The sequence below is a fragment of the Barbatula barbatula genome (assembly GCF_947034865.1).
Source record: "Barbatula barbatula genome assembly, chromosome: 24".
Taxonomy (NCBI): domain Eukaryota; kingdom Metazoa; phylum Chordata; class Actinopteri; order Cypriniformes; family Nemacheilidae; genus Barbatula; species Barbatula barbatula.
The window spans coordinates 7,891,540-7,919,460 of NC_136787.1; the positions used below are offsets into that span (position 1 = coordinate 7,891,540).

Here is a 27,921-nt window from a genome sequence, read left to right on the forward strand (position 1 = left end):
GGGACCCTTGTGCGACCAATGCGCGTTGCGTGACCAATGCACGGGTGTGACTGGGACCCTTGTGCGACCAAAGCGCGTTGCGTGACCAATGCACGAGTGTGACTGGGACCCTTGTGCGACCAATGCGCGTTGCGTGACCTATGCACGGGTGTGACTGGGACCCTTGTGCGACCAATGCGCGTTGCGTGACCAATGCACGAGTGTGACTGGGACCCTTGTGCGACCAATGCGCATTGCGTGACCAATGCACGAGTGTGACTGGGACCCTTGTGCGACCAATGCGCGTTGCGTGACCAATGCACGAGTGTGACTGGGACCCTTGTGCGACCAATGCGCGTTGCGTGACCAATGCACGGGTGTGACTGGGACCCTTGTGCGACCAATGCGCGTTGCGTGACCAATGCACGGGTGTGACTGGGACCCTTGTGCGACCAATGCGCGTTGCGTGACCAATGCACGAGTGTGACTGGGACCCTTGTGCGACCAATGCGCGTTGCGTGACCTATGCACGAGTGTGACTGGGACCCTTGTGCGACCAATGCGCGTTGCGTGACCTATGCACGGGTGTGACTGGGACCCTTGTGCGACCAATGCGCGTTGCGTGACCAATGCACGAGTGTGACTGGGACCCTTGTGCGACCAATGCGCGTTGCGTGACCAATGCACGAGTGTGACTGGGACCCTTGTGCGACCAATGCGCGTTGCGTGACCAATGCACGAGTGTGACTGGGACCCTTGTGCGACCAATGCGCGTTGCGTGACCAATGCACGAGTGTGACTGGGACCCTTGTGCGACCAATGCGAGTTGTGTGACCAATGCACGAGTGTGACTGGGACCCTTGTGCGACCAATGCGCGTTGCGTGACCAATGCACGAGTGTGACTGGGACCCTTGTGCGACCAATGCGCGTTGCGTGACCAATGCACGAGTGTAACTGGGACCCTTGTGCGACCAATGCGCGTTGCTTGACCAATGCACGAGTGTGACTGGGAACCTTGTGCGACCAATGCGCGTTGCGTGGCCAATGTACGAGTGCTGCGGGGGCGGTCGCTGCTGCGATACTGGCTTCATTGCTGGTGGTGCCTGCTGCTACAGACCACTTGTTGGAAGCTCGAGCCCCTGCGGGGGCGGTCGCTGCTCCGATACTGGCTTCATTGCTGGTGGTGCCTGCTGCTACAGAACACTTGTTGGAAGCTCGGGCCCCTGCGGGGGCGGTCGCTACTGCGATACTGGCTTCATTGCTGGTGTTTCCTGCTGCTACAGACCACTTGTTGGAAGCTCGGGCCCCTGCGGGGGCGGTCGCTGCTGCGATACTGGCTTCATTGCTGGTGGTGCCTGCTGCTACAGAGCACTTGTTGGAGGCTAGGACCCCTGCAGGGCCGGTTGCTGCTGCGGTACTGTCTCCATGGCGAGTGGTGCAGTCTTCGAGACTTTGAGAACAACGTTGTGAGACGGAAGCGCTGGCTGCCTTGTTAACAAACTGTATTGTGGTGTAACTGTACACCGCGCCGTGCCCCTACGCCGTCCGCCTACGCCATGCCCCTGCGCCTCGCCCCTACGCCGCGTCCCTACGCCGCGCCCCTGCACCACGCCCCTACGCCCTGCCGTGCCCCTACGCCATGCCCCTACTCCGTGCCTCTATGCCTTTGCCCCTACGCCGCGCCGTGCCCCTACACCGTGCCCCTATCCCGCGCCGCGCCCCTACGCAGCGCCCCTACGCCGTGCCCCTACGGCATGCCCCTACGCCGCGCCCCTATGCCGTGCCCCTACGGCACGCCCCTACGCCGCGCCCATACGGCGCGCCCCGCGCAGTGCCCCTGCGCCGCGCCGTGCCCCTACACCGTGCCCCTACACCGTGCCCCTACCCCATGCCCCTACGCCACGCTGTGCCCCTACGCCACGCCCCTACTCCGCACCGTGCCCCTACGCCGCGCCCCTACCCCTCGCCGTGCACCTACCGCGAATCCCTATGCCCCGCCGTGCCCCTACGCCGCGCCGTACTTCTACGCCTTGCACCTTCCCCGTGCCCCTACACCGCGCTGTGCCCCTGCGCCGTGCGTTCCTATGCCGTGCGTTCCTATGCCGTGCGTTCCTATGCCGTGCCCCTACGCCTTGCGCCTATGCCGTGCCCCTACACCACGCCCCTACCCGCGCCGTGCCCCTACGCCCTGCCGTGTCCCAACGCCATGCCCCTACGCCGTGCCCCTACGCCGTGCCCCTATGCCTTTGCCCCTATGCCGCGCCGTGCCCCTTCGTCTACGCCGTGCGCCGTGCCGTGCCCCTATGCAGTGCCGTGCGCCTACGCCGTGCGCCTACGCCGTGCGTCTACGCCGTGCGCCTACGCCGTGCGCCTACGCCGTGCGCCTACGCAGTGCCGTGCGCCTACGCAGTGCCGTGCGCCTACGCCCTGCATCTACGCCTTGCATCTACACCGTGCGCCTATGCCGTGCAGTGAGCCTACACGGTGCGCCTACGCCGTGCGCCTACGCCGTGCCCCGGCGCTGAACGCCTTGCCCCTATGCCGTGCCCCTACGCCGCGCCCCTACCCCATGCCCCTACGCCACACTGTGCCCCTACTCCGCACCGTGCCCCTACGCTGCGCCCCTACCCCTCGCCGTGCCCCGACGCCGCGCCCCTACCGCGCACCCATATGCCCTACCGTGCCCCTACGCCGCGCCGTACTTCTACGCCTTGCACCTACGCCGTGCCCCTACACCGTGCCGTGCCCCTACGCCGTCCACCTACGCCGTGTGTTCCTATGCCGTGCCCCTACGCCGTGCGCCTACGCCGTGCCCCTATGCCGTGACGTGCCGTGCGCCGTGCCGTGCGCCGTGCCCCTATGCCGCGCCGTGCGCCTGCGCCGTGCGTCTACGCCGTGCGCCTACGCCGTGCGTCTACGCCGTGCGCCTACGCCGTGCGCCGACGCCGTGCGCCTACGCAGTGCCGAGCGCCTACGGCGTGCAGTGCGCCTACGCCGTGCGCCTACGCCCTGCGTCTACGCTGTGCAGTGCGCCTACGCCGTGCGCCTAAGCCGTGCGCCTACGCCGTGCCCCGGCTCTGAACGCCTTGCCCCTATGCCGTGCCCCTACGCCGCGCCCCTACCGCGCGTCGTGCCCCGACGCCCGGCCGTGCCCCTACGCCACGCCCCTACTCCGCACCGTGCCCCTACGCCCCGCCCCTACCCCTCGCCGTGCCCCTATCCCGCGCCCCTACCCCTCGCCGTGCCCCTACCGCGCACCCCTATGCCCTGCCGTGCCCCTACGCCGCGCCGTACTTCTACGCCTTGCACCTACGCCGTGCCCCTTACACCACGCCGTGCCCCTGCGCCGTCCGCCTACGCCGTGCCCCTGTGCCGTGCTTTCCTATGCCGTGCGTTCCTATGCCGTGCCCCTACGCCGGGCCGTGCGCCGTGCCCCTATGCCGTGCCGTGCGCCTGCGCCGTGCGCCGTGCGCCTACGCCGTGCGTCTACGCCGCGCGCCTACGCCGCGCGCCTACGCCGCGCGCCTACACCGTGCGCCTACGCAGTGCCGAGCGCCTACACCGTGCAGTGCGCCTACGCCGTGCCGTGCGCCTACGCCCTCCGTCTACGCCGTGCGCCTACGCCGTGCGCCTACGCCGTGCGCCTACGCCGTGCGCCTAAGCCGTGCGCCTAAGCCGTGCGCCTACGCCGTGCCCCGGCTCTGAACGCCTTGCCCCTATGCCGTGCCCCTACGGCGCGCCCCTACCGCGTGCCGTGCCGCCAATGCCGGGCCGTGCGCCTACGCCGTGCCGTGCGCCGTGCGCCTACGCCGTGCGCCTACGCCGTGCGCCTACACCGTGCGCCTACGCCGTGCGCCTACGCAGTGCCGAGCGCCTACGCCGTGCAGTGCGCCTACGCCGTGCTGTGCGCCTACATCCTGCGTCTACGCCTTGCGCCTACGCCGTGCGCCTACGCCTACGCCGTGCATCGAAATTATTTCACATTTTTTTTAATTGTCAACCAGATACTTTGTATAATAACATCTATAGAATAAACCAGATATTTGTAATTACGATTATTATTAATATCACCGATTAATTAACAACCCTGGTTAGTCAAAGACTATGACTATTAAGACTTGGTCGGACTTTGTCTTTTGGTGTTAAAAGACACGTTGCTTCTGTTGGGTTGGCTCGTCGCATTGGGTCTTATGTCAGAACCACATCGTGTTTGTGACGCCTTCGTTGTTCCAGGTGCATACCTAATAATACCTGCTAAATTACTCTTACTATCCTCAACTAGCTGTCGGATGCGCATCTCTAATACTATATTTTTTTTAGTCAGCCTCGTTACTTCCCTATGCCAGGTTCAGATTATATTATTTGTAAACGACGACTCGATCGTTTCGGCCGGTAAATTTATCTCAGTATACAACCAACTACAGCTACGATATTTAAAACCAACAAAGCTATCATTACACGGCAAAAACGGTATAATCTGAACGGGGCATTGCGCTTTGCCGAGGAAAAAAGCGAACTATACATGTGACACGAAAGTGTGTTAATTGGTGTGTGTGCATGGGTGCGCGCGTTAATGTGCGTGTGTGTGTAATCTTAAAGAGGTTTGGGTTCCTCTTTCTCCCCTATGCCGTGACGTGCCGTGCGCCGTGCCGTGCGCCGTGCCCCTATGCCGCGCCGTGCGCCTACGCCGTGCGCCTACGCCGTGCGCCTACGCCGTGCGTCTACGCCGTGCGCCGACGCCGTGCGCCTACGCCGTGCGTCTACGCCGTGCGCCGACGCCGTGCGCCTACGCAGTGCCGAGCGCCTACCCCGTGCAGTGCGCCTACGCCGTGCGCCTACGCCCTGCGTCTACGCTGTGCAGTGCGCCTACGCCGTGCGCCTACGCCGTGCCCCGGCTCTGAACGCCTTGCCCCTACGCCGTGCCCCGGCTCTGAACGCCTTGCCCCTATGCCGTGCCCCTACGCCGCGCCCCTACCGCGCGTCGTGCCCCGACGCCCGGCCGTGCCCCTACGCCACGCCCCTACTCCGCACCGTGCCCCTACGCCCCGCCCCTACCCCTCGCCGTGCCCCTATCCCGCGCCCCTACCCCCCTACGCCGTGCATCGAAATTATTTCACATTTTTTTTAATTGTCAACCAGATACTTTGTATAATAACATCTAAAGAATAAACCAGATATTTGTAATTACGATTATTATTAATATCACCGATTAATTAACAACCCTGGTTAGTCAAAGACTATGACTATTAAGACTTGGTCGGACTTTGTCTTTTGGTGTTAAAAGACACGTTGCTTCTGTTGGGTTGGCTCGTCGCATTGGGTCTTATGTCAGAACCACATCGTGTTTGTGACGCCTTCGTTGTTCCAGGTGCATACCTAATAATACCTGCTAAATTACTCTTACTATCCTCAACTAGCTGTCGGATGCGCATCTCTAATACTATATTTTTTTTAGTCAGCCTCGTTACTTCCCTATGCCAGGTTCAGATTATATTATTTGTAAACGACGACTCGATCGTTTCGGCCGGTAAATTTATCTCAGTATACAACCAACTACAGCTACGATATTTAAAACCAACAAAGCTATCATTACACGGCAAAAACGGTATAATCTGAACGGGGCATTGCGCTTTGCCGAGGAAAAAAGCGAACTATACATGTGACACGAAAGTGTGTTAATTGGTGTGTGTGCATGGGTGCGCGCGTTAATGTGCGTGTGTGTGTAATCTTAAAGAGGTTTGGGTTCCTCTTTCTTCAGCTTCCTTCAATAGTGTGTGTAGAGGATTTTTCCTGTTGACAAAGAAAACTACATAGAATTATTAGAGGATCTCTGAGTGTGTGTGTGTGTATATATGTATGTGAGTGTGTGTAATCTCAAAGTGTCATTAGGGAGTTCCCCAAGGTTCCTTCAGCGTCCTTCATCAGCACGCGTAGCGGGCATATCCTGATGACAATAAAATATAAAGAATTGAGCTCTGACACCTCATTTCATTTATCAAAAGCATATTACACTCGTTCATGTGTTATAATACAAATTTTAAAAACTATAATGAAGAAAATAATATTCATATATTTACCTCAGCTCTTCTTCTCCAAAGGATATCCTTCATGTCTTCCATTTGACTCAGTTTTTTACACCTACATGAGAATGTCTCTCGATCTACTACAGAAAGGCTGTTTTGATGCACACGGTCCTTCTACAAACAATAAAACACAAAAGATCACAACTGTTTCAAGTGTTTTATGAGAGGGGAGCTCTGCTCATTACAAAGCACCCTTCTTTTCTACAGAATGTTAACATCTGAATCTAAATGTGAATGTAATCCTTGTGGCCGTATCAACAAACATAATTTTGTTATTACTCATACGTTGCACTAACCTGATCTTCTATCATTCTTTTACAGATGAAAGCAAAAGTTTCATCACTAGGTTTCCAGCGCTGTATTGGTGGCTTTGACCTCAGTCCTGCAACATCATTCAAATTATTACACTTTAAAATAACTTTTGTATTGTAGGTCACACTCAAGCCTTTTTTGTTGTAAACATTTTGATTTACTGTTTTACCTTACACTCAAGACTTTATTTAAAAAAAAAACGTTATAATTTTGATTCTGATGCACAAATTAATATTGGTTTGAAGCTCACCTCTAACATTTAAGGAGGGGAGACCCGGGGATTGTTGGAGACCAGGAATGTACTCATAGGCCTTTGTCATGGCAGGAAGAACCTTACATCTTTTATGTAAGTCTGGAAGAACGTCATGGACTTCGGGGTTAATTTGAGGGGTTACGTCAGATGGTGGACCAAGTGAATTTACAGAAACAACTGCATAACATCAGATTTATTACACATTACAGTTCAAATGTACCTTTAGTGTTTTAACTTACACTCAAGACTTTATTTTTCTATTTATATAAAAAACGTTTACATTTTGATTCTGATGCACAGATTAATATTGGTTTGACAAGCTCACCTCTGAATTTTATGGGGGGGAGATCCTTGGATTGCTGAAGACCAGGAATGTTCTTATAGGCCTTTGTAATTGGAAGAAGACCCTTACATCTATGTTGTAAGTCTGGACGCTTCACACCTGCATAACAAAAGATTTATAACACATTAAAACAATGAATACATAGCTTATCACATTTTACACCGAACACTGTCTCAAAAAATGATCTGGAGCCCTGCTTATGCCTTTATCCAATTAAATGTGACAGTTTGGATTCAGACTGTAGCACGCCAGCCTTAAATTAGTTTTACTCACCTTTGCAGTTTACGGGAGGCAAGTGTGCAGCCTGCTGGGAACCAGTAATGTTCCCATAATCCTTCAAGACGTTGAGGATGGTTTTGCTGTCATCGGGATCCCGCAAAGAGCTTCTGTCGGGTGGATGTGGCCGCAATACACCAACGCCTGCATAACAGATATATGACTCTTTTAAAACAGTGGATATGTACTTTATGTATTTAAATTCACACTAAAACTTTTCTACATTCAAAATCTTACAATTGTCACTTTTGCACATCAGATTGATATTGCTTTACAAGCTCACCTCTGAAGTTTAAGGGGGGGAGATCCTTGGGTTGCTGGAGACTAGGGATGTTCTTATAGACCTTTGTAATGGGAAGAAGACCCTTACAACTATGTTGTAAGTCTGGACGCTGCACACCTACATAACAACAGATTTATAACACATTAAAACAATGAATACATAGCTTATCACATTTTACCCATTTTACACCGAACACGGTCTCAAAAAATGATCTGGAGCCCTGCTTAAGCCTTTTTATATGAAAATGTGACAGTTTGGATTCAGACTGTAGCACGCCAGCCTTAAATTAGTTTTACTCACCTTTGCGGTTTACGGGAGGCAGGTGTGCAGCCTGCTGGGAACCAGTAATGTTCCCATAATCCTTCAAGACATTGAGGATGGTTTTGCGGCCGTCGGGATCCCGCAAAGAGCTTCTGTCGGGTGGATGTGGCCGCAATACACCAACACCTGCATAACATCAGATTTATGACATTAAAAGAGTGGATATGTACTTTATGTATTTTAATTCACACTTAAGGTTTTCTACATTCAAAATCTTACAATTCTCACTTAAGCGCATCAGATTGATATTGCTTTACAAGCTCACCTCGTTTGGATTGTAGGGAAGAAATAACGTTCCCACAATCCACTGAGATGCCGGACGGTACTCCACGACTCCCAGGCGGGGGTTGTGGACGGAACATACCTGTACCTACAAAACATCAGAGTTATGACATCAAGAATTTATGTAGTTAAATTCACACATTCAAGCCTTTTTACATCGAAATCTAACAACTCTCTCTTTGGCACTTAAGCTTAGTATTTTTAAAGCTCACCTTTGATGTCTAAGCAGTATGTGGACTCTATTTGCCAACCATTCCTAGAGATGCCAGAAACAACTCTATGGCTCTGAGGTTTTATGTTGGGGCTCCTTGCAGCTGGGGGGTGTGGGGGAATTGTTCCTACAAAACATCAGATTTACATGTGTTTTATTTTACATTCATGCTTTTTAATATTAATATGTTAATATTTAGGTTCAGACAGCACCAGCACATCACATTAATATTAGTTTTACAAGCTCACCTCTGAGGTTTAAGAGGGGCAGCTCTAGGAGGTCCTGGAATTGTACCATATTGTACTGAGACATTTTTTCTGCAAAATAAAATATGTTACTGACAGATCCACGATGACTTTTACTTAAAGACAGCTTTCCTTGGCTGACAGATCATAGAAATAACATCCTGTAACTCTCCTGGTGTGTTTGAGCTCTGCAGAGAACTCAGCCATCAGAGATGTACAAATAAATACTAACAAATGTAGTAACGTTTTTTTAATGCTAAATAGGTAACTTGTGACTATCAAAAGCAAAGAACAACTCAAACTTGAGTAATGTATCGTATATTAAAACGGTCATTCCGGTTTATACAGCTGCGGTTTATACAGTACACAACCCCTAAAGTTTTAAACACTTCGTTTAAATTCGTTAAATTGTCCTCAGATTATCACATTTACGACCATTTCAAGAAACGATTTCACAGTTGACATGAAAATGTTTGTTATTACTCACAACACGCAGGTGCTTCACGCTCGGTTTTCTCGGAAATCTGTGTGGAAATCTCGCCTAATGCCGATCGGAGATCACGCAGATCAGAGATCAGACAGTTTGAACAAAATATTCACGGATATTAACCGATTCTCAATCGGATCGATCAGAAAAAGCAGGCGATGCAAAACTGATCAACAAACTGAGATCGCGCGACTGGTTAAACGCAAACACGCAATGACGTCATAGAGTAGAGCGTCAGTCCAAAGTTACTCGCGCTGCGGCTGAATTTAAAGTGACAGTGCTTTGTTTATGATCAAAAAACAGCGAGCAAAAAACGAAATATCGACTGTTTTTTTGTTTTTCCGTTTGTTATATTGAATGAAATAATCAAATGATCGGATGGTACACGGGGCTTCCTTGATGCAGCATAACAATCAGATCTTACAGGTATATTTTTCAAAAGCCTAACCTAACCGGGCTGTAAATTAACCTTTGGCTTTAAAGTCTCAGAGAACCAGCTGCTTGAAGTTGCAGCAAGGTTAGGCTACTATACACTGTTCCTGTTAAATAAACGAACAAAAACATTAATCCTGGACACAAAAGAGTCAGAGAACTTGAACTAGTGATTGTAATACATTTGAGGTGCAGAGGTGGCCAGTTTATAAAGTGCAATTCTTTTTTTGAGCAATTTGTGATCAAATGCTGTTTTAGTGCATTGAATAGTGTGTGTGCGTAAAGCCATATATCTTTCTTTAAATCAACTCATTAAAAATACTCGTGTACATTACTTCAAATGTGTCTGTTAGAAATTGGTGAAGTGTAAAACAAAATAATGGCAAAAGTATTACAGTAAAATACATTTTCTCAGTTCAACACATGATCAAGTAAAAACGTTTATCAGATACATAATGTTCGATTGCACATCTGCCTAAAATGAAAGACATTCAGTTTGGACCATTAATAATAAAAAATGCAGGTTAGGGTTAGATATTTTACTGAAAAGTTTTTTCTAATAATACGAATGCTGTTAAAATGATTCATAATCCATAAAATATTTATCTGAAGACAATCAATCCCATTATGCATTATGAATCTAATTCCTTTGAAGATATGTGCAGATTTGCAATCAAAAAGTATTATCACCTCGTGTTAATACTTAGATATGATTATTAATGCTATTAGTTCATTAGTTAGTAACCTCTAGCTGAAGTCAATAATACAACATGATGATGTCTTGTGACGACACATTATAATGTGAAAGTTTTATTATTGCATATTGCATGCTGCTTTTAAAAGATTTTACAAACTAAAATACAAAAAAAACTAGGAAAAACACACATACTGATATTCCATCTGAACAAAACCAGTTGCGGATTTCGTTTTGTGGAGAGCATCAGTGCGGTTTCTAGAGGAATCTATTTAATAGCAGTCCATTTAGACCTTTAGTGTAGGTGTATCCTAATTAAGTAGGCCTAATTGTGGCTTAATGGACATTATAATGGAAATCGTCCACATAAAACCATGACTGCAATCATACTTAAAAAAAATTTTTGGTGCTCAATTTAATAATCCATCTGCATATCAGTACTTTAGTTTATACATAGTACAAAACATTATTAATAATTGCAGGCAAATCAAGCAAATTTAGTGTGTTTGCAAACGTTTGGCAATGATTTTACTCATTTTTTGGATCAGTGTGAGCATTTACATGGCTTTATCTCTCAAAATGTACCAAAATATATCAGAAAAGTATATGAAGTGTACAGTTTATATAGAAGTATATGAAAAACAATTTTGTGTGTAATATTTCACAGGTTATAGGCCTATATGTTTTACTATTCTCATAATAGCCAGCAGTCGGCGCTAACGTACTACTACGTCGCTTTACCAACCCGGGACATCAGTGAATCAACATCATAATAGACCTTTATTAACCCAATTAATAGTGACTTTTGTCTTCTCATCAAGTATTCTTAAAAAGGAGAGAAAACAGACATTTTACAAGCAGATTCTGTAAACAAATGAGAACCTGCTCCTACCATCTCTGCAATGAATCACGTGTATACAGCCTCATGATGTGAATAGGCCTACAAGAGCATTTAATGTAACAATTGATTTCTTATCCAACTTTATTGAACAAAATGTAGGCTATTATATTATAAATTACGTTGTGCATAACGATACATCCTCAAACGATATGTTCACTTTTAATTACTTTTGTAAATAATGTTCACGGGGTCATAAAACACACATAATGGACTGATGAAAAAACACAATTTCCTTAGAGGTTTTGTAAACGCACTCGTAAAACGTGCCATCGTGCGCCCGGGTCACCTTTCAGCACGCGCACTGAATGAATAGACTGCCCGGTGACGTATTGCACAGCTGATCTGGCAACAACTGGCAGCTCACCGAAGGGGCCCGATGATGTCTGCTCGGAGGACAGAATGAATCAAACTTCAAAGGTGCGGAGATAAGGTAAGGGTCCGTCGGATTGGATTTGATAGTGCGTATAGAATAGAGTGCGTGATGATATGCGTCTGGTTGTAGAAGACGTAACTCCGTTGACGCCGTCTTGTTTGTTTACTCATTATTGCTGGTAGTGACACATGAAAAGAAAAAGGTCCTACGCGATTGACCGAACGTAAGCTTATCCGTGTGCGCATCGAGGCAAGTATACGTGCATCCATCCATCGCGTAATCGCGTAGGGTTATCTCGTAATAAACTACGTGGAATAACAAACACCAAGAATAGGGAATTTACGCCGTGTTAGAAAACGTTGCGGGCCATTGAGCCACATCTAAATGGTCTAAACTATAGCACTGCTATTGAATTTAGCTGGACTGGAGAGACATCGCAGTTTCGGGTAACCCGCTGCGGGATCAGTGACGGATCACGCTGTTCCTCACATATCGACCATTGGCTGGGCCGTCAGTACAAAGGGGAACATGCCGCACATACATTCGACATTGTATTATCTTGTATGTACAAACACAGGTGGCGAATTTGTTTATGGTTTGGTTACATGGTACATTTTATTACAGCGTTTTGAATACACCGGGTTCATCCAATCAGATCGCGGCACCGCAAAACAACGCGGCTTCTGATTGGTCGACCCGCTTATTCATTTTCCTATCTCCCCAGCCGGCGTCGCCGCAGCTCACCGCGCATGCGCAAAACCAAATTCCTAACGTCACCGATCCAGACCCGCAACACAAGAACACGTGTGGAATGTTTGAATGAACACATCGTTGCTATAGACACACGAGTCACCAGCTGCTTCAGAAATCGTCCCACTTCTTTCGACGCTGAACGTTTACGTCGCATGTTTGTACCATACTTAAGATGTGTCGTATATCGTACAGGTGCGAGGATGAAACCAACATGATCAGCACCGATGGCCCCTCCACCAAGCGCGAGGAGACCCGGGACACCGGGAAAACGAAAATGCGGGCGCAAGAAATGCTGCACCTCACCCTCGCAGTCTCGGTGTGGCTGGTGACGGGCACCACCATATCCAGCCTCAACAAATGGATATTCGCCGTGTACAACTTTAGGTACCCACTTCTCCTGTCAGCCCTACACATGCTGACAGCGATAGTGGTGGACTACGGGCTGATCAAATGTAGGGTTATCCGGCACAGAGGGATCGGCGAGCAGGACTTATCCACCAAAGCCAAATGCAAAGTATTTCTGTTGAGTTTGACTTTCTGTGCCAGTATCGCGTTCGGGAACGTGGGACTGAATTATGTGCAGCTTTCATTCGCGCAGATGATCTACACCACCACGCCGCTGTTCACGCTCGCCATATCCACGCTGGTTTTGGGAAAGCAGCACCACATCTTGAAGTACACCGCAATGATGCCCATCTGCCTCGGGGCGGCCTTCAGTATTATGGGCGAGGTCCAGTTTGACCAGATGGGATGCTTGTTTGTGTTCGCCGCCACTATGTTAAGAGGTGTCAAAACCATTCAACAAAGTGAGTATGATGATTTATGTGGCGCATATGTTTGGATAGTTTGTCGGTTCAACTTTTGAGAGATGTGTCATGAATGGATTGAAATATTGGTGATTTTCTAATAAACACATTAAATATGTGAATATATATATATATTATAGATATACATCTTCCTATAATCAAAAAGAAAATGTATTAATGTTAACAGTAATGATGTCAGTATGATAAGAAATAACATGTTACATACTTAACACAGCGAATTACAGCAGTGTATCAATTTCTATAAAATGATGAATAGCAATGATTTAGTCAGATGTTGCAACATATTGTTACATTAATAATAATTACATTTTTATCGACAATATCTTTTTACAATATTGTTGGCAAAACAATTCCACCTTTTGATTCATTAATGCTTTGTGAGTCAACATAAAAAACAATTCAGAAACCCATTCTCACAACCCCGACCAAAACAGCAGAACCTTGCACATACATTCTCACATACACTTTCTGCTTCGTTTTAAAGTAAAGTGTGTACCCAACGTGAGTCCTCATTCAAAATAATACAACCGCACTTTAACTGCCATGGAAATACTCTTCCTGAATGATGGCAGGGTGTATTTCAGGCTTACGTTCTGTTAGTCATTATTTCCCACTGCCGGAGCTTCCTGAGAGGAGAACGCCCTTCTACCAACGGCCGCTGCTGGCACATTCTGTCTGACACACTCCCTCATATACAAACACACGTCTGTTGTTATTCCAACCTGATTCCCCAAGTGAAGGCCTTCACACTTATGGATACTTGAGTGCTTCAACTTCCCAGAATAAATGTCAGCTGTGTTCCTTAAGTGAATTATTCTTCCTGGAATAATTATGTTGGTACTTATTTACCTTCGAATAGATCAAGAAGGGAGAATAAACTACAAAGTGACCCCAGTCTGTTTCGACAGGAGAACTTGTTTTGTCATCATATAGTCTTTTAATGACCACTTTTGCTACTGCCACATAAGAGGACCTAGACGTGTGTTTTATATCTAAAGGCGTATATTCTGGAGCTGTAGGGTTGCATAACATAACCTGTAGTTTGCGGTTTAAAAAGTTCAGGTTGTGTTTTTATCGAGGCGGTGGCTAGACCTTGTTTGACTTGTAAAGTACATGAACAGCGCTGTAATGAATGGATATAGGTAAACAAAGCATAACCGCAGTTAATTGTTTGCCCAAAGCACAAAAAATTCAAATGTAATATGATGTGAAGTCAAAGCTCTCTGGCATCATGGTAGATACTTAGCATTAGCATAGACTCTCATTTAGGTCAACTGTTAGTGTTGGGTTTCAATGCTCTATTTTAAGCGTGGCCCTTGAATCACAGAGGTTAAAGTTGTTTACTGTATGCGTCACTCTTTCGCTCATCGTGTGCATTCATAAGCAACAACAAAATGCAAATGTCCATGCGGTGTCCATGCAAATGACAGCGCAAGCTATTTTCAGGATAGACAGTTCAAACATTCATTTTAGTCTGGGCCTTGTCTCAAGCCTTGTCTGTGAAGCCTGGCAGAAGTTTTCACAATTGTAAGTAATTGTCACATCCATAACAGAGTTGTCATCCATCTAAATTCCTCATAGATAAACACATGGGAATGAAAATAAAATGACTATTTTATGTTCTATGAAGAGCCACCCTTCTCCATTTGATGGGTGTTATTGCTTCTGGTTTGTGCATTTCAATTCACAGAAGCCCTACAAAGTGTTTCTCAAAAACATGCGTCTTGTCACATAGATAACACATGAATATCACATTGATTTTTTTTAAAGTTGTGTTTCGCTTTAATTTTTACTGTTTCTTTTTGACGTTTTACATGCTGAATACGAAAATCACATCAATTTATTTATCAACGACGATACTCCCCCAAAAAATCACACATTTATACAGTTCGTTATTATTCCTCGTATACAGAAATGACAAGGTTCTGGCATAACACTGAGCTCAAAACCACAGTTTAATATTACAGTTACTAAAAATGAGTCATCCAAGACTTCAGAGGTGTACATTTGATCGTTTTTGTCTAACATGACTAATATTGTCCTCATGAACCAAGTTCCAGATGTAGTCACCCATCATCGCTTCATCCCACCTTCCCTTTGCTACAGACATTTCTAGAACTTTCAGAGAGTGACAATTGAAATATATTTTGAAAATTTTTATACAGTTTTTGTTTATTTGCAATATCTCGTAATGATATAATTTACTTGAGCTAAATCTACACTTTAACATTGACGCAACCAGTGTTGCCAGCTTGGCCGGGTTGGACCCGCAAGCAGCTGGCCTTTTGTTTGCTTTTATTGAGTTATTTCAAAACAATCGAAAATAATGTGTAGTGCATTCATAAACACATAATTCCTTAACACACACCCTATTAGTTAAGTTTAATCACTCAGGTATGGGATAGGGAGACCTGTCAATCAATCTACCGTTGAGATCTGATGACTATTGAGTGACAGGGTTTTGCGTGATAAAGGACCACACTTTGTATACTGAAACGATCGCAACTCCAAAATGGCCTAAATATATATGTTGCTTGGTAATGGGAGAGTAACTCACAACGTGGTTTACACATGTGGTTACAGACGACTCAAAGACTTTATATAACTTTATATAAATATAACTATAACTGAATTGAGAGCATAGTTGAACGGTTTCATAAAAATCTAACTGAATTTGGGATTATACTACTTCATCAGAGCACCTTTAAACAGTACAGACTGTACTCATGCATACTCGTCCTTAACAGCTGATGGACTTGCTACATTTTGCATTATATGTTTTGCAATAAATATTTCACAAAAGACGTACTGAAGTTCTGTCAGACATTAAGGCAACTCTCAAAGGTATCTATTAATAATAGTAGGCACTTTTTGCACAAAAATCTGCATAGTGATGCATGTGTTTTTTTAAATCATCAGGGGTTTTGTAAAACATAAGATATTGGTAATAAATACATTCTATAAGAATTTATATTACAAGTTTTGACTGAATTGTCAAATCATTACTCTTTGATTTCCCATCTGTTTCCTGTTGTAGAATTATCATCTAAAATGCACTTTGTTTCATTTCCAGGCATCTTGCTCCAAGAGGAGAAGATCAACTCCATCTTCCTACTGTATCTGATGTCCATCCCCAGTTTCTGCATCCTGGCCATAGCCGCCCTCGCTCTGGAGAACTGGGCCGCACTTCAGTCCCCTTTCCAGTATGACCGCCATCTCTGGATTTTCATTTTGCTCAGCTGTCTGGGCTCGGTCCTTTACAACCTGGCCAGCTGCTGTGTCATTACCCGGACCTCCGCCGTGACCCTGCACATCCTGGGCAACCTGAACGTGGTGGGCAACCTTCTGCTGTCTCAGCTACTCTTTGGTAGTGAACTGTCGGCTCTCAGCTGTGCCGGAGCTGCCCTCACTCTCTCTGGCATTATTATCTATCAGAACTCCGAGTTTATTGTAGCATACATCGATGCACGGAGAGCAAGGACGCCAACCCGAGACGACGCAAGTATAGTGTGTGCCAAGGAAAGTGAATCAAGCGCATCGAAGCCAACTTCAGAACCATCTCTGATATTATGTACAGAATCAACTAAAGAAACAGATAATCACACTCACGAGAAAACAGACTGAAGACAGTCAACAAGAAAGATGTGGTTGGATGCTGTGTTGCATATCCTAGCAAGCTGTCTTTGAGTATTTAACCTACATAAGATAACGTCACATTTCATGGAATGTTGACCAGAAAGACGTCTGAGAAAGATTGCATTGGTTTAACATCGAGACGTTTATGATAATGAAAGGTAACTTCTCCCAGGATCTGCTCACTGTGCCAATGTATTTACTTTCATTAACACCTATGATGGAAAACCATCAGGGAACAGAGACTGAGTGACTTAACAGATGCCTTTTACGAACATGGCAGTTTGCTCGAAGGATTTATTACCTCTGTTTTTGCCGCATGAGCATGCAGAAGATATCCTGCCATATTGTTTTGCGACTGTGTCTATCTAATGCACTGTGAAAAAAACTGCTCAGATTCCTCCGGCCCCCATTATTGGTCAACATGGATGTTACTGGACCTGTTCGCACTTTTTGAAGACGAGAGAGAGGCACAAGTTTCAAATTCGTAATACAGGAATAATGTATTTTTAGATACTGTTTAAATGAACGACCTGATTTGGTGATACGGGAGGGCATTTTAAAGGCAGCTTATTGTGTTTGAAAGAGGATCCTATGTTTCTTACAGCTCTACCACTTTTGTCTTTTTGTTTACATATTTGACACGAGCAGGGACACTGGGTTCCCAGTTCTGTTTATATTTTTTTCATCATGGGGTTTTACACGACTTGATACTTAATGGGTGAAGAGATGTCTGGCTGTTTTTTGACCTATATAGAACAACGTTTTTTGCATTGTTTTATAGGCACACAACATATATCAATAAAATCAACACTACACTGTAGAAATACACTGTAGAAACACTGTCATTGTTTATTTGATGTGTTTTTAACCATAGGAAAGGTTACATTTATGCACAATATATTTTTAAGGTTAAATATGACCTGGACATGTTTTGGACTTGCCCTGTGGGACTCACACGAAATGACACGTTTCTGAAAACGGTCTCGTTTTGAAGGAATGTTATATACGTGGCTGTGTCCCAACAGACACGGGCAGGTTTAAACTGGTGCCTCAATGCAGAACATTATTAATAGATTTCTCTAGTGAGAAATCTTTAAAGAGTCCATGTAAAGGCTTCATTGATTGTTTTTCATCGGTTTCTTTGTTGAATGTCTTTGTTTGACAACTGCTGGGCAGTGCAGTGTTATATTGTTGCTACTTTGAATCGTTTTTAATGCTGTTTTACAAAATCAACACACATGGGGTAGTAGAGTTCGTTTAAAGGTCATTCCCCCAAGAGGTTGTGCTGCCATCTGCTGGAGAGAATGTACACATGAGTAAATTCTTATTATTGTCAAGGCATAGTTGCGTATTTTTTAGATAATAAAGAAATAAATCAGGCAGTTATTGATGTTTTTATTTTCTGATAAATTGACATTTTCTGTCTGTTTGTTAATCCTCAAAATGGTTTACTGGAATAGATTTGCAGTTGGATCTGGTTCGGTGTGGGTGATGAAGTGCAGGTAGTCTTATGAAGCCTGTACAAAGCCCACACCAACTCATGTGTGCCTACCTGATTAGTTTTGCTTTAACAAACTTCAGCCTTTCAAGCTGTAAATAAAATGAACATGTTATGGGGAAAACATTATGCACAGCATATTATCATTGTTTTCACCACAAGCACAGACTATCAACACAGTCTTGACAAAAATTGCTGATATTTTTTGCTCTTCACCTTCAAAGGTGAGGATTAATTTAAATACCTCGGTTGTCATTGGTTGTCATTTCTGTGTTTTGTTGACTTAAAGGGATGTTTTGTTGGGTCACTTGTGTATTTGATGCTGATTTAAATATGGAAGTACAGTTACATGAGTTTGATGTATCTTCTACTGTTTTTTTTCTCGACTCGCGGTTTGCATAATTGTGTGGCTCCTGTGTATGTTTTGTCTTTCTGATGTCGAGAAAATATCAGATGTACAGTAAATGCTTATTTTATTATATTTATGTATTTTACAAATATGAAACTGGATAAATAACCTGATTCAAATTTGCGTTGTTTTCTGTCATTTGCACGTTATTCCTTTGGTGCTTTGATTTCTTCGTGAAGTCAGATTATTTTACACTGTGCTACATTTTGGGCAGCACAGCCATATTGATCATTACTGTGATATAAAAACTATGTTAAGGCATGCTGTGTTAATACTACACATATAATAATAATGCAAACATTTTCGCATCAGATTAAAATTCCACCTTAAAGTGATAGTTACCCAATTTCAAACCTGTATGACTTTCTTTCTTCTGCATTGGTTTTGTGTCCATACAATAGACGGAATGGGTACCGTCGCTGTTCGGTTACCAGCTTTCTTCAAAATATCTTTTGTGTTCTGCAGCAGAAAGAATGTCAGGTACAGGTTTGAAGAGGGTGAGTGAATTATCATTTTTTGGGTGAACTGTCACTTTACTTTACGCTGCCTCCTTACTTTGAATATGAATGATTATTCATCGCTCATTAAAAACATAACTATGGATATTGCCAAAATATTGTCATTGTGAAATTTCTTTGGACATGATAACCATCTGATATCGTGTCAGTACTTGTACATACTTGAATTGTACTTCAAATCATGGCTCTTGTTGAGGAAACCTACATCATAAAACTCTGAATATTTACTATAGTTAACTAATGAGAATAGTAAACAAATAAATTGTAATAAAATGCATCAATAATCAGTAACATTCTGTTCATATTAACGGCATAGTGAATTGATCAACTTTCATAAATAATGTTATACGTTTCCTTTGCTATATTATGGTTTAAGAACACTACAGTGTAGGAATTGTGCCTGTTTATTTTAGTACACACTTAGACAAAAAGGTACAAACGCTCTCACTGGTACGGTACCCTTTCAACGGATAGTTCGCCTAATAATGAGAATTCTGTCATGAATTTCTCACTATAGTTGTTTCAACGTTTGGTTGAACACACAGAAAAATATTTGGACAAATGCTTGTAACCAAACACTTCTTGGCCACCATTGACTAGTAGGAAAAATTACCATGGTAGTCAAAAGTGCCCCAGAACTGTTTGCTTTCCTATTCCTGAAAATGTATTCTGTTGCGTCAACAGAACAAAAACGTACTATTTCCTATGGTGGTCAATAGTAGCCAAGAAATATTTGGTTCTTCCGAATGTCTTTCTCGGCGCTCGTCAGAACAAAGACATTTCATACAGATTTGGAACGAATCGAAGGCGAATTTTTATATATTCGTGTACTATCCCTTTTAAAAGGACCTGACATGTACGGTTGAGGTACAGATATGTAGGCTATCAATACCAATATGTCACTTTATGGATCTATAGATGCAAGTTAAGGTATTAATGCAATCTTAAGGTGCAAATGTGTACGTTTTTTTCATATGGGAAATGTTATTTCATGTGCTAAAACTACTTCTAAAGAATCAGATTTGTACCCGCGTGGCCAAGAAGATGCCATTGACTTGGAATGAGCCATATCTGCAAAAGAATATCATAGAGACGTGTGGGCTTTGTTCACTTAAGAATCATCAAACAAGACCTTAACAATCCATCACAAGACATTGTAATACGGCATAGCGACCTGCAAACCACCCGCAACACCCTCCAAGTATCCTAGTGATGAGTTTTCACGAGAAAGCGTATCAACGTTTTCTTCAGAAAAATGTAGTAGTTTTGCAAAACAATGGCCCTTTCTCATTCTTGAACACACGCGTGCAACATTAGCTTTTACGACTCCATCCTATAACAGATCCACTATTGTAAAATGACTATGTCACCCTGGTCAAAGACTCTTAGGACATGGAATCTATGTCAAGGTTTCCCCAAACCTCATTTTTTCCATGTGTCATACCGCCACACGTCTGCCAGCAAACGCTTGCGATAACCATCGGCCGCCACTAGGGGGAGCCTCTAGGTGCTTATTCATTACTTAAGCGCTCGAACCCCATGCATGCTTAAAAACCACACTGGAATGATGCAAGCCACGCGCGAGCGTTTGGAGATGAATAAAAACACGAGTGTGTTTGCGTGGCGGAGGCGAGAAGGATGTGACCCGTGCAAACACGGAGACGCTGCTAGGCAACATCATTCACGTTATGCCTTAATATGGCAGTGGCTTCATTCGGTGTTTAGCTCTGCGAAGAGCCAAACCACCTGTTTATATAATCATTGTCAACACAGAGCATTCTGTGCGTTCACCATTTATCTCAACAGTCACGGTTATCCAACGTCTACATTCCAGATAGCAAACGCATCAATACCTTCAGAAAGGGACACGGCGTTTAGATAAAGCGGTGACGTAGCGTAGGCTTCACGCCGGGATGCCAAAGCTTACAGTTGGGAAAGTTCGCCAGATACTTCATGTCCCGTTCCGTTTTTTTTCCACATTCATTTCCATTTTTTCCTGGTCCCTTCAAATGAGGGTCAGGGTGGGAGGGGTCTGACGGTGGCTTAGAAAAACTCTGAATGAGAGTTAAGACCTGCACACAGTAGTCCACAGACCACAAGACCCGTTCGTCCCAGATAGCCAGCGTGGTAGGTAAGCATCATTTTCTTTGTCCTTTATATTAAAAGGTAAACTTTGCAGACTTTCTAAATTTCTATCCATTGTAGTTTTAGCAAATATTGTGTGATCTTGTGACAGCTATTGGATCTTTGCTAAATAATTCGCTATTCACTGGTTATACAAACTCTGCACAGTAAAATCACCAGTGTTAAAAAGGTCAAATTAACTCTCGCAGTGTATATATAATCCACACCTAAAAAAATCAAATTAACTCTCGCAGTGTATATATAATCCACACCTAAAAAAATCTAATTAACTCTCGCAGTGTATATATAATCCACACCTAAAAAAATCTAATTAACTCTCGCAGTGTATATATAATCCACACCTAAAAAAATCTAATTAACTCTCGCAGTGTATATATAATCTGCACATTAAAAACTACAATTAACTCTCGCAGTGTATATATAATCTGCACATTAAAAACTACAATTAACTCTCGCAGTGTATATATAATCTGCACATTAAAAACTACAATTAACTCTCGCAGTGTATATATAATCTGCACCTAAAAAACTACAATTAACTCTTGCAGTGTATATATATTCCACACTCTCAAAGTGTGGATTATATATACACTGCGAGAGTTAATTTGACCTTTTTTAACACTGGCGATTTTGCTGGGCACAGATGTTATTGGGGTGATACTGTATTATGGGATTCAGAATTGACATTTCTCGTGATCATTACGATACGTATTGTACACAACACACTTAAAACTATATGAATTTAACTACATTAGATAACAGAATTTCAAAACAAGTGATGCAAGACCTTATTGGAGAACTCACTAGACTTTTCCATTTCTTCTCTTTATTTGTATTTGTAGTCAGTTCTTCTTGAGTTGACACCGGTGTAGTCCATCATATCATCTATGGACATGTTCCAGTATTGTTAAAGGACCTGAAAGTGTCCAAATATCTTTTGTTTTCATTTTGAAGTACGCTACTTCATCATCTATCAAATGTAACTCAACATATATGTTTCGGATCTGTTTGGCTTGTTCTATCTTTCTCTAAATAACTACATTTTGATATTTGTATATTCAGTCCAATAATAATTATTCATTTTGAACTCTGGCTTAAAGGAACAGTTCACCCAAATATGAAAATTCTGTCATCATTTACTCACACTTGAGTTGATCCTTATCTGCATTTCTTTGTTCTGATGAACCCCTTTGACTACCATAGTAGGAAAAAACGCTTTATCATTATTTTGTTATGTTGAACACAAGAGATGACATTTTGTAGGAAAGCAAACAGTTCTGTGGCACTTTTGACTACCTTTGTCATTTTCCTACTATATGGTAGTCAATGGTGGCCAGAACTGTTTAGTTACGAGCATTCTTCCAAATATATTTCACAGTGCTCATCAGAACAAAGACATTAATACAGATTTTGAACAAGAGTGAGTAAATGATGACAGAATGTTTATTTTTGGGTGAGCTGTCCCTTTAAGTTTCCAAATACTCAATTGTCTTCTTTTTGAAGTACATCTTTGGTTATATTGAAAAAGAATCAACAACCTAGCGTATATTTCACATCTGTTTTGCTTGTGCTGTCTTGAAAATATCTGCCTAATATTTAATGCAATAATAATTATACATTTTCAAGTCTGGCCTAAGTGACCAAATACTTTTTGGGGCTGCTGTATCCTTTCCAACGCAGCACAGGAAATGATCTCAATTTGTTTCCCTCAAGTACTTAAACTATTTTACAAATGTATCTGATCCTTGCCTGGTCTGAGCTGGTTTACAGGACTAAACGGTACGAGACACAGGCATATATCAGCCAACCAACATGGCCGCTATTCACATTAAAAATAAAGAAAACATTTATTGTGTAAACTCCGAATGTGCTTTTATTCTAAAAGCGGTTTTGTTAAAAACAACAATCTGTCCCTAACTGAACTCATCTTTGTGTCTAGGTAAGGTTAAACTCAACCTAGTCTTGTACCCTTTACACAAAATGCCTTAAAATGTGTCAAACAACGCATGTTAAAATGTAATAATAATAAAGAAATGTGTTTCCATTTACGTGCTGGTTTGTCATCATTATATGTGAGCTCAGAAAACATGTTGAAATTTCATCTCAAAGAAAAAAGAAATTATAGCTCTATATGACTAATCTTTCAACGGTCTATTTTCTGAATCTCCTATGGGATTTAAGAAGAAACTTCTGAGACAAAGTCGAGACCTAACTAGGACTAAAAGTGTTTTTCTTCTGGTCAGTCATGCTATGCTATTGTAGCCACAAAGTACCTCGTTGGCGTCTTGGGGGTGTCTTAAAATATCTTTGGGAGTGTCTGAACTAGTAGCTCTCACACGGTTTGTTTGAGTACGACTCTGTCTTCCTCATTTTTCTTTCCATAAACATACTCCCTCACTCCCACGCACACATGGAGATATCTACACATCTTCTAACCTAGCTGCTTTCAACACCTCCAGTTCCTTTTTCTATCCCAGCTGTCACTGAAGATGGCGGGTGAGTGCGTAACATTGGAGTTGGGTGCCAAAGAGCAACCTACCGGCACGGCACCGGTAACAGCGGAACAACTGGCAGCTATAGAGGACGAAGAAATCCTCAATAATATGGTAAGACGTGTCTTGTGCTAACACCGTGCTTCTTATCGTTTGTTCTGACCATATTTAGGAGAAGGCTCAAGCGTGCGTGTATGTGTGCTCTTGTTTTTTCATGTAATAGCTAGATAAGGCTGTGGATTTAGAGGAGAGGAAAATGATCCGCGCCGCCATGAGGGAACTACTCAAGAGGAAAAGGGGTGAGGACCGGGTCATTTCCCTAATGTCAACTAAACATACAAAATGTCAAAGAGACTGTAGATGTGCTCCACCAACACACTGTAGGGCAAATCTCACAAAACTTGTCAAGAAAAGATGCCTTTTCATCTAAAATAAATAAATTTATGATTATAACGACAAAAAAAAGCATGTTGTAGGATGTTGTGCATTATAATGAATTTAAAAAAATTATAATAGTAATTTATGTATTGTGGTTTTATTTGTAAGACATTTTAATGTTTTCCTTAAAACCCTCATTGCCATAATATATACAGACATTTTCCTTTTGAGTTTCTCTGCAATTCCGAATGTTTCTGTATATTTTTAACACTTTACAAACTCAGAAGTTAAACTTGAAATTTAACTGCAACATATTCTTGACAGGTTTCATGATATTCACCCGTTTACAGGCCTTTCTAGTCTACAAAACGACTGGAAGAAACAACTAAGTTATCAAAACTGTTTAGATGATGTTTATCACTTTTTGGGTGTAAAACCTCTGTATGACGCCTCTCAGAACGGCGGGACAGGGAACGAGCAGCCCGAATGGAGAACTTGAGACAGCAAAGCGGAGGCAAAACAGCTGCTGGACAAAATAAGGAGCAGAAAGCCAATGCTAACGGTCGGAGCAGCCCGCAATACAACGCACACAGTGAGTGACCATCACTCTCAAAGAACCCAACCCTACATGCTTTACCCGTTCTGTCTCATTCTCTTTGATCATTTGTCTAATCTTTTTCATTTTTAATTCACTTTAGGGCCAGCTCAAGCCAGAACATTTTCATCCCCCCAATCCTCTTCTTTCGTTCCTAAAACTGTAGGCAGGTGAGTCATTGACGTAAAAGACGCAAGCTGGACTCATTCCAATCTCATCAGATTGATTGATTATATTTCTCTTGCTAAAGCCCGGCTCAGTCACACATGGCCAGGGTTAAAGTGCAGTGTGGTTCGGCGGTCGGGGGCTCCAACACCAAAGACGTCAAACAGATGCTGCTGGACTGGTGCCGGGCCAAGACTGAACCGTATGAGGTGGCCCTAGACACATTTTTTTTTTCTTTCCGCTTACCTCCTTACATTTATCTTACATTTTTCGTTTAAAAATAAATGAGCAGGTACATAAAAAAAACAATACCCTTCTTACCTTGATTCACAACAATAAGCTTATAAATAATGATTTGTAGATGCTGTCGGTTCAGATTTTGTGGGAAATGTCAGTTTGACATCATCTGAGTTCAAACCACGTAAAGATAAATACATAAAATAAACTGCAATTCTATATCTCAAACAAAGTTATATACATATGTATTTTTAGCCATATATATATATATATATATATATATATATATATATACCTGTTTATATATTATATACAACATATTTAGTTATGTATATTTTCCTTTTTTTAATAAGATATAACCCGTGTTCCTAACATGTTTTAATGATTGACACCTTTTTTTACACTCTTTTTCTGTGTGTAGGGTGTGAAAATTCACAATTTCTCCTCTAGCTGGGCAGACGGATTGGCATTCTGTGCGCTGGTACACAGATTCTTCCCCGAGGGCTTTGAATACTGCACCCTTGACCCGTATGACCGCAGGGCCAACTTTGAGAAGGCTTTCAAGACTGCGGAGTAAGAACTCTTATGACCTTCACACATGAATAAATCCCGAAAATAAAATGCCAAACTGAACCTTGTAAAAAATCTGTTTTTTGAGCTAAGATACAATGTAAAAACATTGCAGTTGTGCAACTGAAAAATTTGTAAATATAAATAAAACAACAGATTAATATAAAAAAGATAAAGATTATTTAAAAGAGGGCAAATAACTCTTTCACATGTACAGTAAATATATAAAAAATTCACGGCTCAGTCCACGTTGGCATGACTTATTTATTTTCCTGTGATTTTCATCCTTTTTTATTATTCCGTCACATATTTGTGCAAAAATGAAGCCAAATCTTGAAGAAATAGTTCATGATAAAAATGAAATTTCTGTCATTATTTACACGCCCTCTTGTTATTTTAAACCTATGTGATTTTATTTCTTCTGCAAAACACGAAATAAGATGTTTTGAAGATGTTGATAATGTTTTTTTACTACGGTGTGCAAATAATGACAGAATTTTCATTTTGAAGGTGAAAAGTACCTTTAATGTTAACAAGATTTTGTTCTCCACTGATCTGTGTTTATATATAAAATAAAGTAAAACTTTGCCTTGTAAGGGGACATGGTTTTTGCATTGCAAAATAGTTTTTTGGGGGGAACTAATGTTTTAGTGCACCGGATGGATTTTGCGAACGAGACAGCCCTTAAAACAGCCGGCACCCTGATCAGAGCACCAAGAACAACGTATCTGATCGAGACGCACCCAAAATGAAAGAAAGGGATGTCCCAACCCAACTTCCTGTTTAAATAGGACCTCTCAATACAGGAAACGAAAAAGCCTGATTCACACATACTGTGTTAGCGGGGCAGGCCTAATTTGGAGAATGGGACAATGCGGGGCTCACGCTCCCTGAGAAAATGCTGCAGTCTGAAAAAAAGACTTGCTGAAATGTGACATTTATCATGAGTTGCAATGCAGTAATGACAGAAAAGCGTGTGTTTGTGTGTTCAGGACACTCGCCGACTGCCCTCCGCTGCTGGACGTCGACGACTTGATGCGAATGCGAGAGCCCGACTGGAAATGCGTGTACACATATATCCAAGAGTTCTACCGTTGCCTGGTGGAGAAAGGCCTTGTCAAGACCAAAAAGAAGACGCCATAATGTCCACTGGCACACTGAACGTTTCCACTGTAAATGGCCAAATGACTACAACAGGGACACAAACCAAAGATCAGATAAATCGTCTTACATTTCTACGCTCCTCTCTACTCCTATCACGTATGTGCAGTGGATGAGGATTTTAACCTGCGAGTTAGTGTGTTTGTTACAATGATTCAGCCGGAGCTCTGAAACAGTGCATTCCAGTGAGATTACACGTGTATTAATCGCTCTCTAGATTTTGTGAAAGTGTGTGTATGTGTGTGTATACATGGATGGCTTTTTATGGTGCTGTACTCCCTGTTTTGAATACACTCCAACACAAAAGCATCAGGCTTATAAGGGCATGTGATCTAGTGAGGTATTATACATAGACCAGATTTATCGCTTGTTTTAAAAATATAGACAGGGCACTTTTACTATTATGTAAAAGAAAACAACGTTAAAAAAGCTCATACATTCTGTTTGGGATATAAATATTTATGGCATTTTTAGATTGGGTGACATTAAAAGAGTTAAACGTTCTCTTAAAGTTGCACAAGGCCAGAAGTCTTATTAAGGTTGCGTTTTACAATAGAAATGCGCTGGGACAGCTAAGGTCCATGCAATAACCGTTCGCTCAGGGATGGACAGGTTCTCAGGGCCTGTTAATACATATCTAGCTAATACCGAGTGCTCTTCCAACCTTCTTGATACTTCACTGCATGGCTAATGACTTAAGTGCACTCAAGATGTGTATTATACTTCAGCACAGATAATGATATCCCTGATATACGTTGTATAACAAGTATTGCATTAAGACGTCAAACTAACGTTGCGGTCAATCTGTATTTGGTTTGATTAAATGATGGCTCTTTTTTCATTCACAATTCATTATGACGTTTTTGACAAGTGTAATTCAATTTGATAAGCTGCATGTAAAAACGGCATCTGTACAGTTTTACTAACATTTAAACACTACAGTTTTATTTCATAATATTATTATTATGATATAAACTGTCAGTCTTAAATTTCCTAAATTAGTCTATGTGGTACTTAATGAACCCCAGTGAACGGATTTAGGATATTTCCCACATGAACAT

At 43.0% G+C, this 27,921-nt stretch overlaps 3 protein-coding genes across 7 annotated transcripts; 2 read left to right on the top strand and 1 right to left on the bottom strand.

Annotated features, from left to right (window-relative positions):
• Nucleotides 1-3,975: 3,975 nt before the first annotated feature.
• LOC306889912 (uncharacterized protein) lies at nucleotides 3,976-9,304 on the bottom strand. 2 transcript variants are annotated; one of them, XM_079449302.1, is made up of 14 exons: nucleotides 9,077-9,304; nucleotides 8,593-8,661; nucleotides 8,346-8,471; nucleotides 8,117-8,221; nucleotides 7,831-7,977; nucleotides 7,531-7,647; nucleotides 7,245-7,391; nucleotides 6,954-7,070; nucleotides 6,626-6,745; nucleotides 6,360-6,445; nucleotides 6,058-6,177; nucleotides 4,981-5,924; nucleotides 4,651-4,815; nucleotides 3,976-4,067 (listed from the first exon to the last, which is right to left on the bottom strand). In XM_079449302.1, the coding sequence occupies exons 2-12, from the start codon at nucleotides 8,654-8,656 to the stop codon at nucleotides 5,889-5,891; spliced, it is 1,185 nt and encodes a 394-aa protein (XP_079305428.1). In that variant the 5' UTR covers nucleotides 8,657-8,661; nucleotides 9,077-9,304; the 3' UTR covers nucleotides 3,976-4,067; nucleotides 4,651-4,815; nucleotides 4,981-5,888. The 2 variants fall into 2 exon arrangements, with proteins under 2 accessions (XP_079305428.1, XP_079305427.1); XM_079449301.1 differs by having other exon boundaries at nucleotides 6,626-6,805; nucleotides 9,077-9,291.
• Nucleotides 9,305-11,334: 2,030 nt separating this feature from the next.
• Nucleotides 11,335-19,209, top strand: slc35e4 (solute carrier family 35 member E4). Of its 2 annotated transcripts, XM_079448451.1 has the most exons (3): nucleotides 11,335-11,533; nucleotides 12,422-13,035; nucleotides 16,130-19,209. In XM_079448451.1, exons 2-3 carry the CDS (start codon nucleotides 12,441-12,443, stop codon nucleotides 16,678-16,680), a joined length of 1,146 nt encoding a protein of 381 aa, XP_079304577.1. In that variant the 5' UTR covers nucleotides 11,335-11,533; nucleotides 12,422-12,440; the 3' UTR covers nucleotides 16,681-19,209. The 2 variants fall into 2 exon arrangements, with proteins under 2 accessions (XP_079304577.1, XP_079304576.1); XM_079448450.1 differs by lacking the exon at nucleotides 11,335-11,533 and having other exon boundaries at nucleotides 12,209-13,035; nucleotides 16,130-18,715.
• A 1,484-nt stretch (nucleotides 19,210-20,693) lies between these two features.
• On the top strand, nucleotides 20,694-27,708 carry smtna (smoothelin a). 3 transcript variants are annotated; one of them, XM_079448418.1, is made up of 8 exons: nucleotides 20,694-21,248; nucleotides 23,740-23,868; nucleotides 23,978-24,053; nucleotides 24,590-24,724; nucleotides 24,831-24,897; nucleotides 24,978-25,101; nucleotides 25,551-25,702; nucleotides 26,692-27,708. In XM_079448418.1, the coding sequence occupies exons 2-8, from the start codon at nucleotides 23,752-23,754 to the stop codon at nucleotides 26,840-26,842; spliced, it is 822 nt and encodes a 273-aa protein (XP_079304544.1). In that variant the 5' UTR covers nucleotides 20,694-21,248; nucleotides 23,740-23,751; the 3' UTR covers nucleotides 26,843-27,708. The 3 variants fall into 3 exon arrangements, with proteins under 3 accessions (XP_079304544.1, XP_079304546.1, XP_079304545.1); XM_079448420.1 differs by having other exon boundaries at nucleotides 21,197-21,248; nucleotides 23,722-23,868; XM_079448419.1 differs by lacking the exon at nucleotides 20,694-21,248 and having other exon boundaries at nucleotides 23,595-23,868.
• Nucleotides 27,709-27,921: the final 213 nt, after the last annotated feature.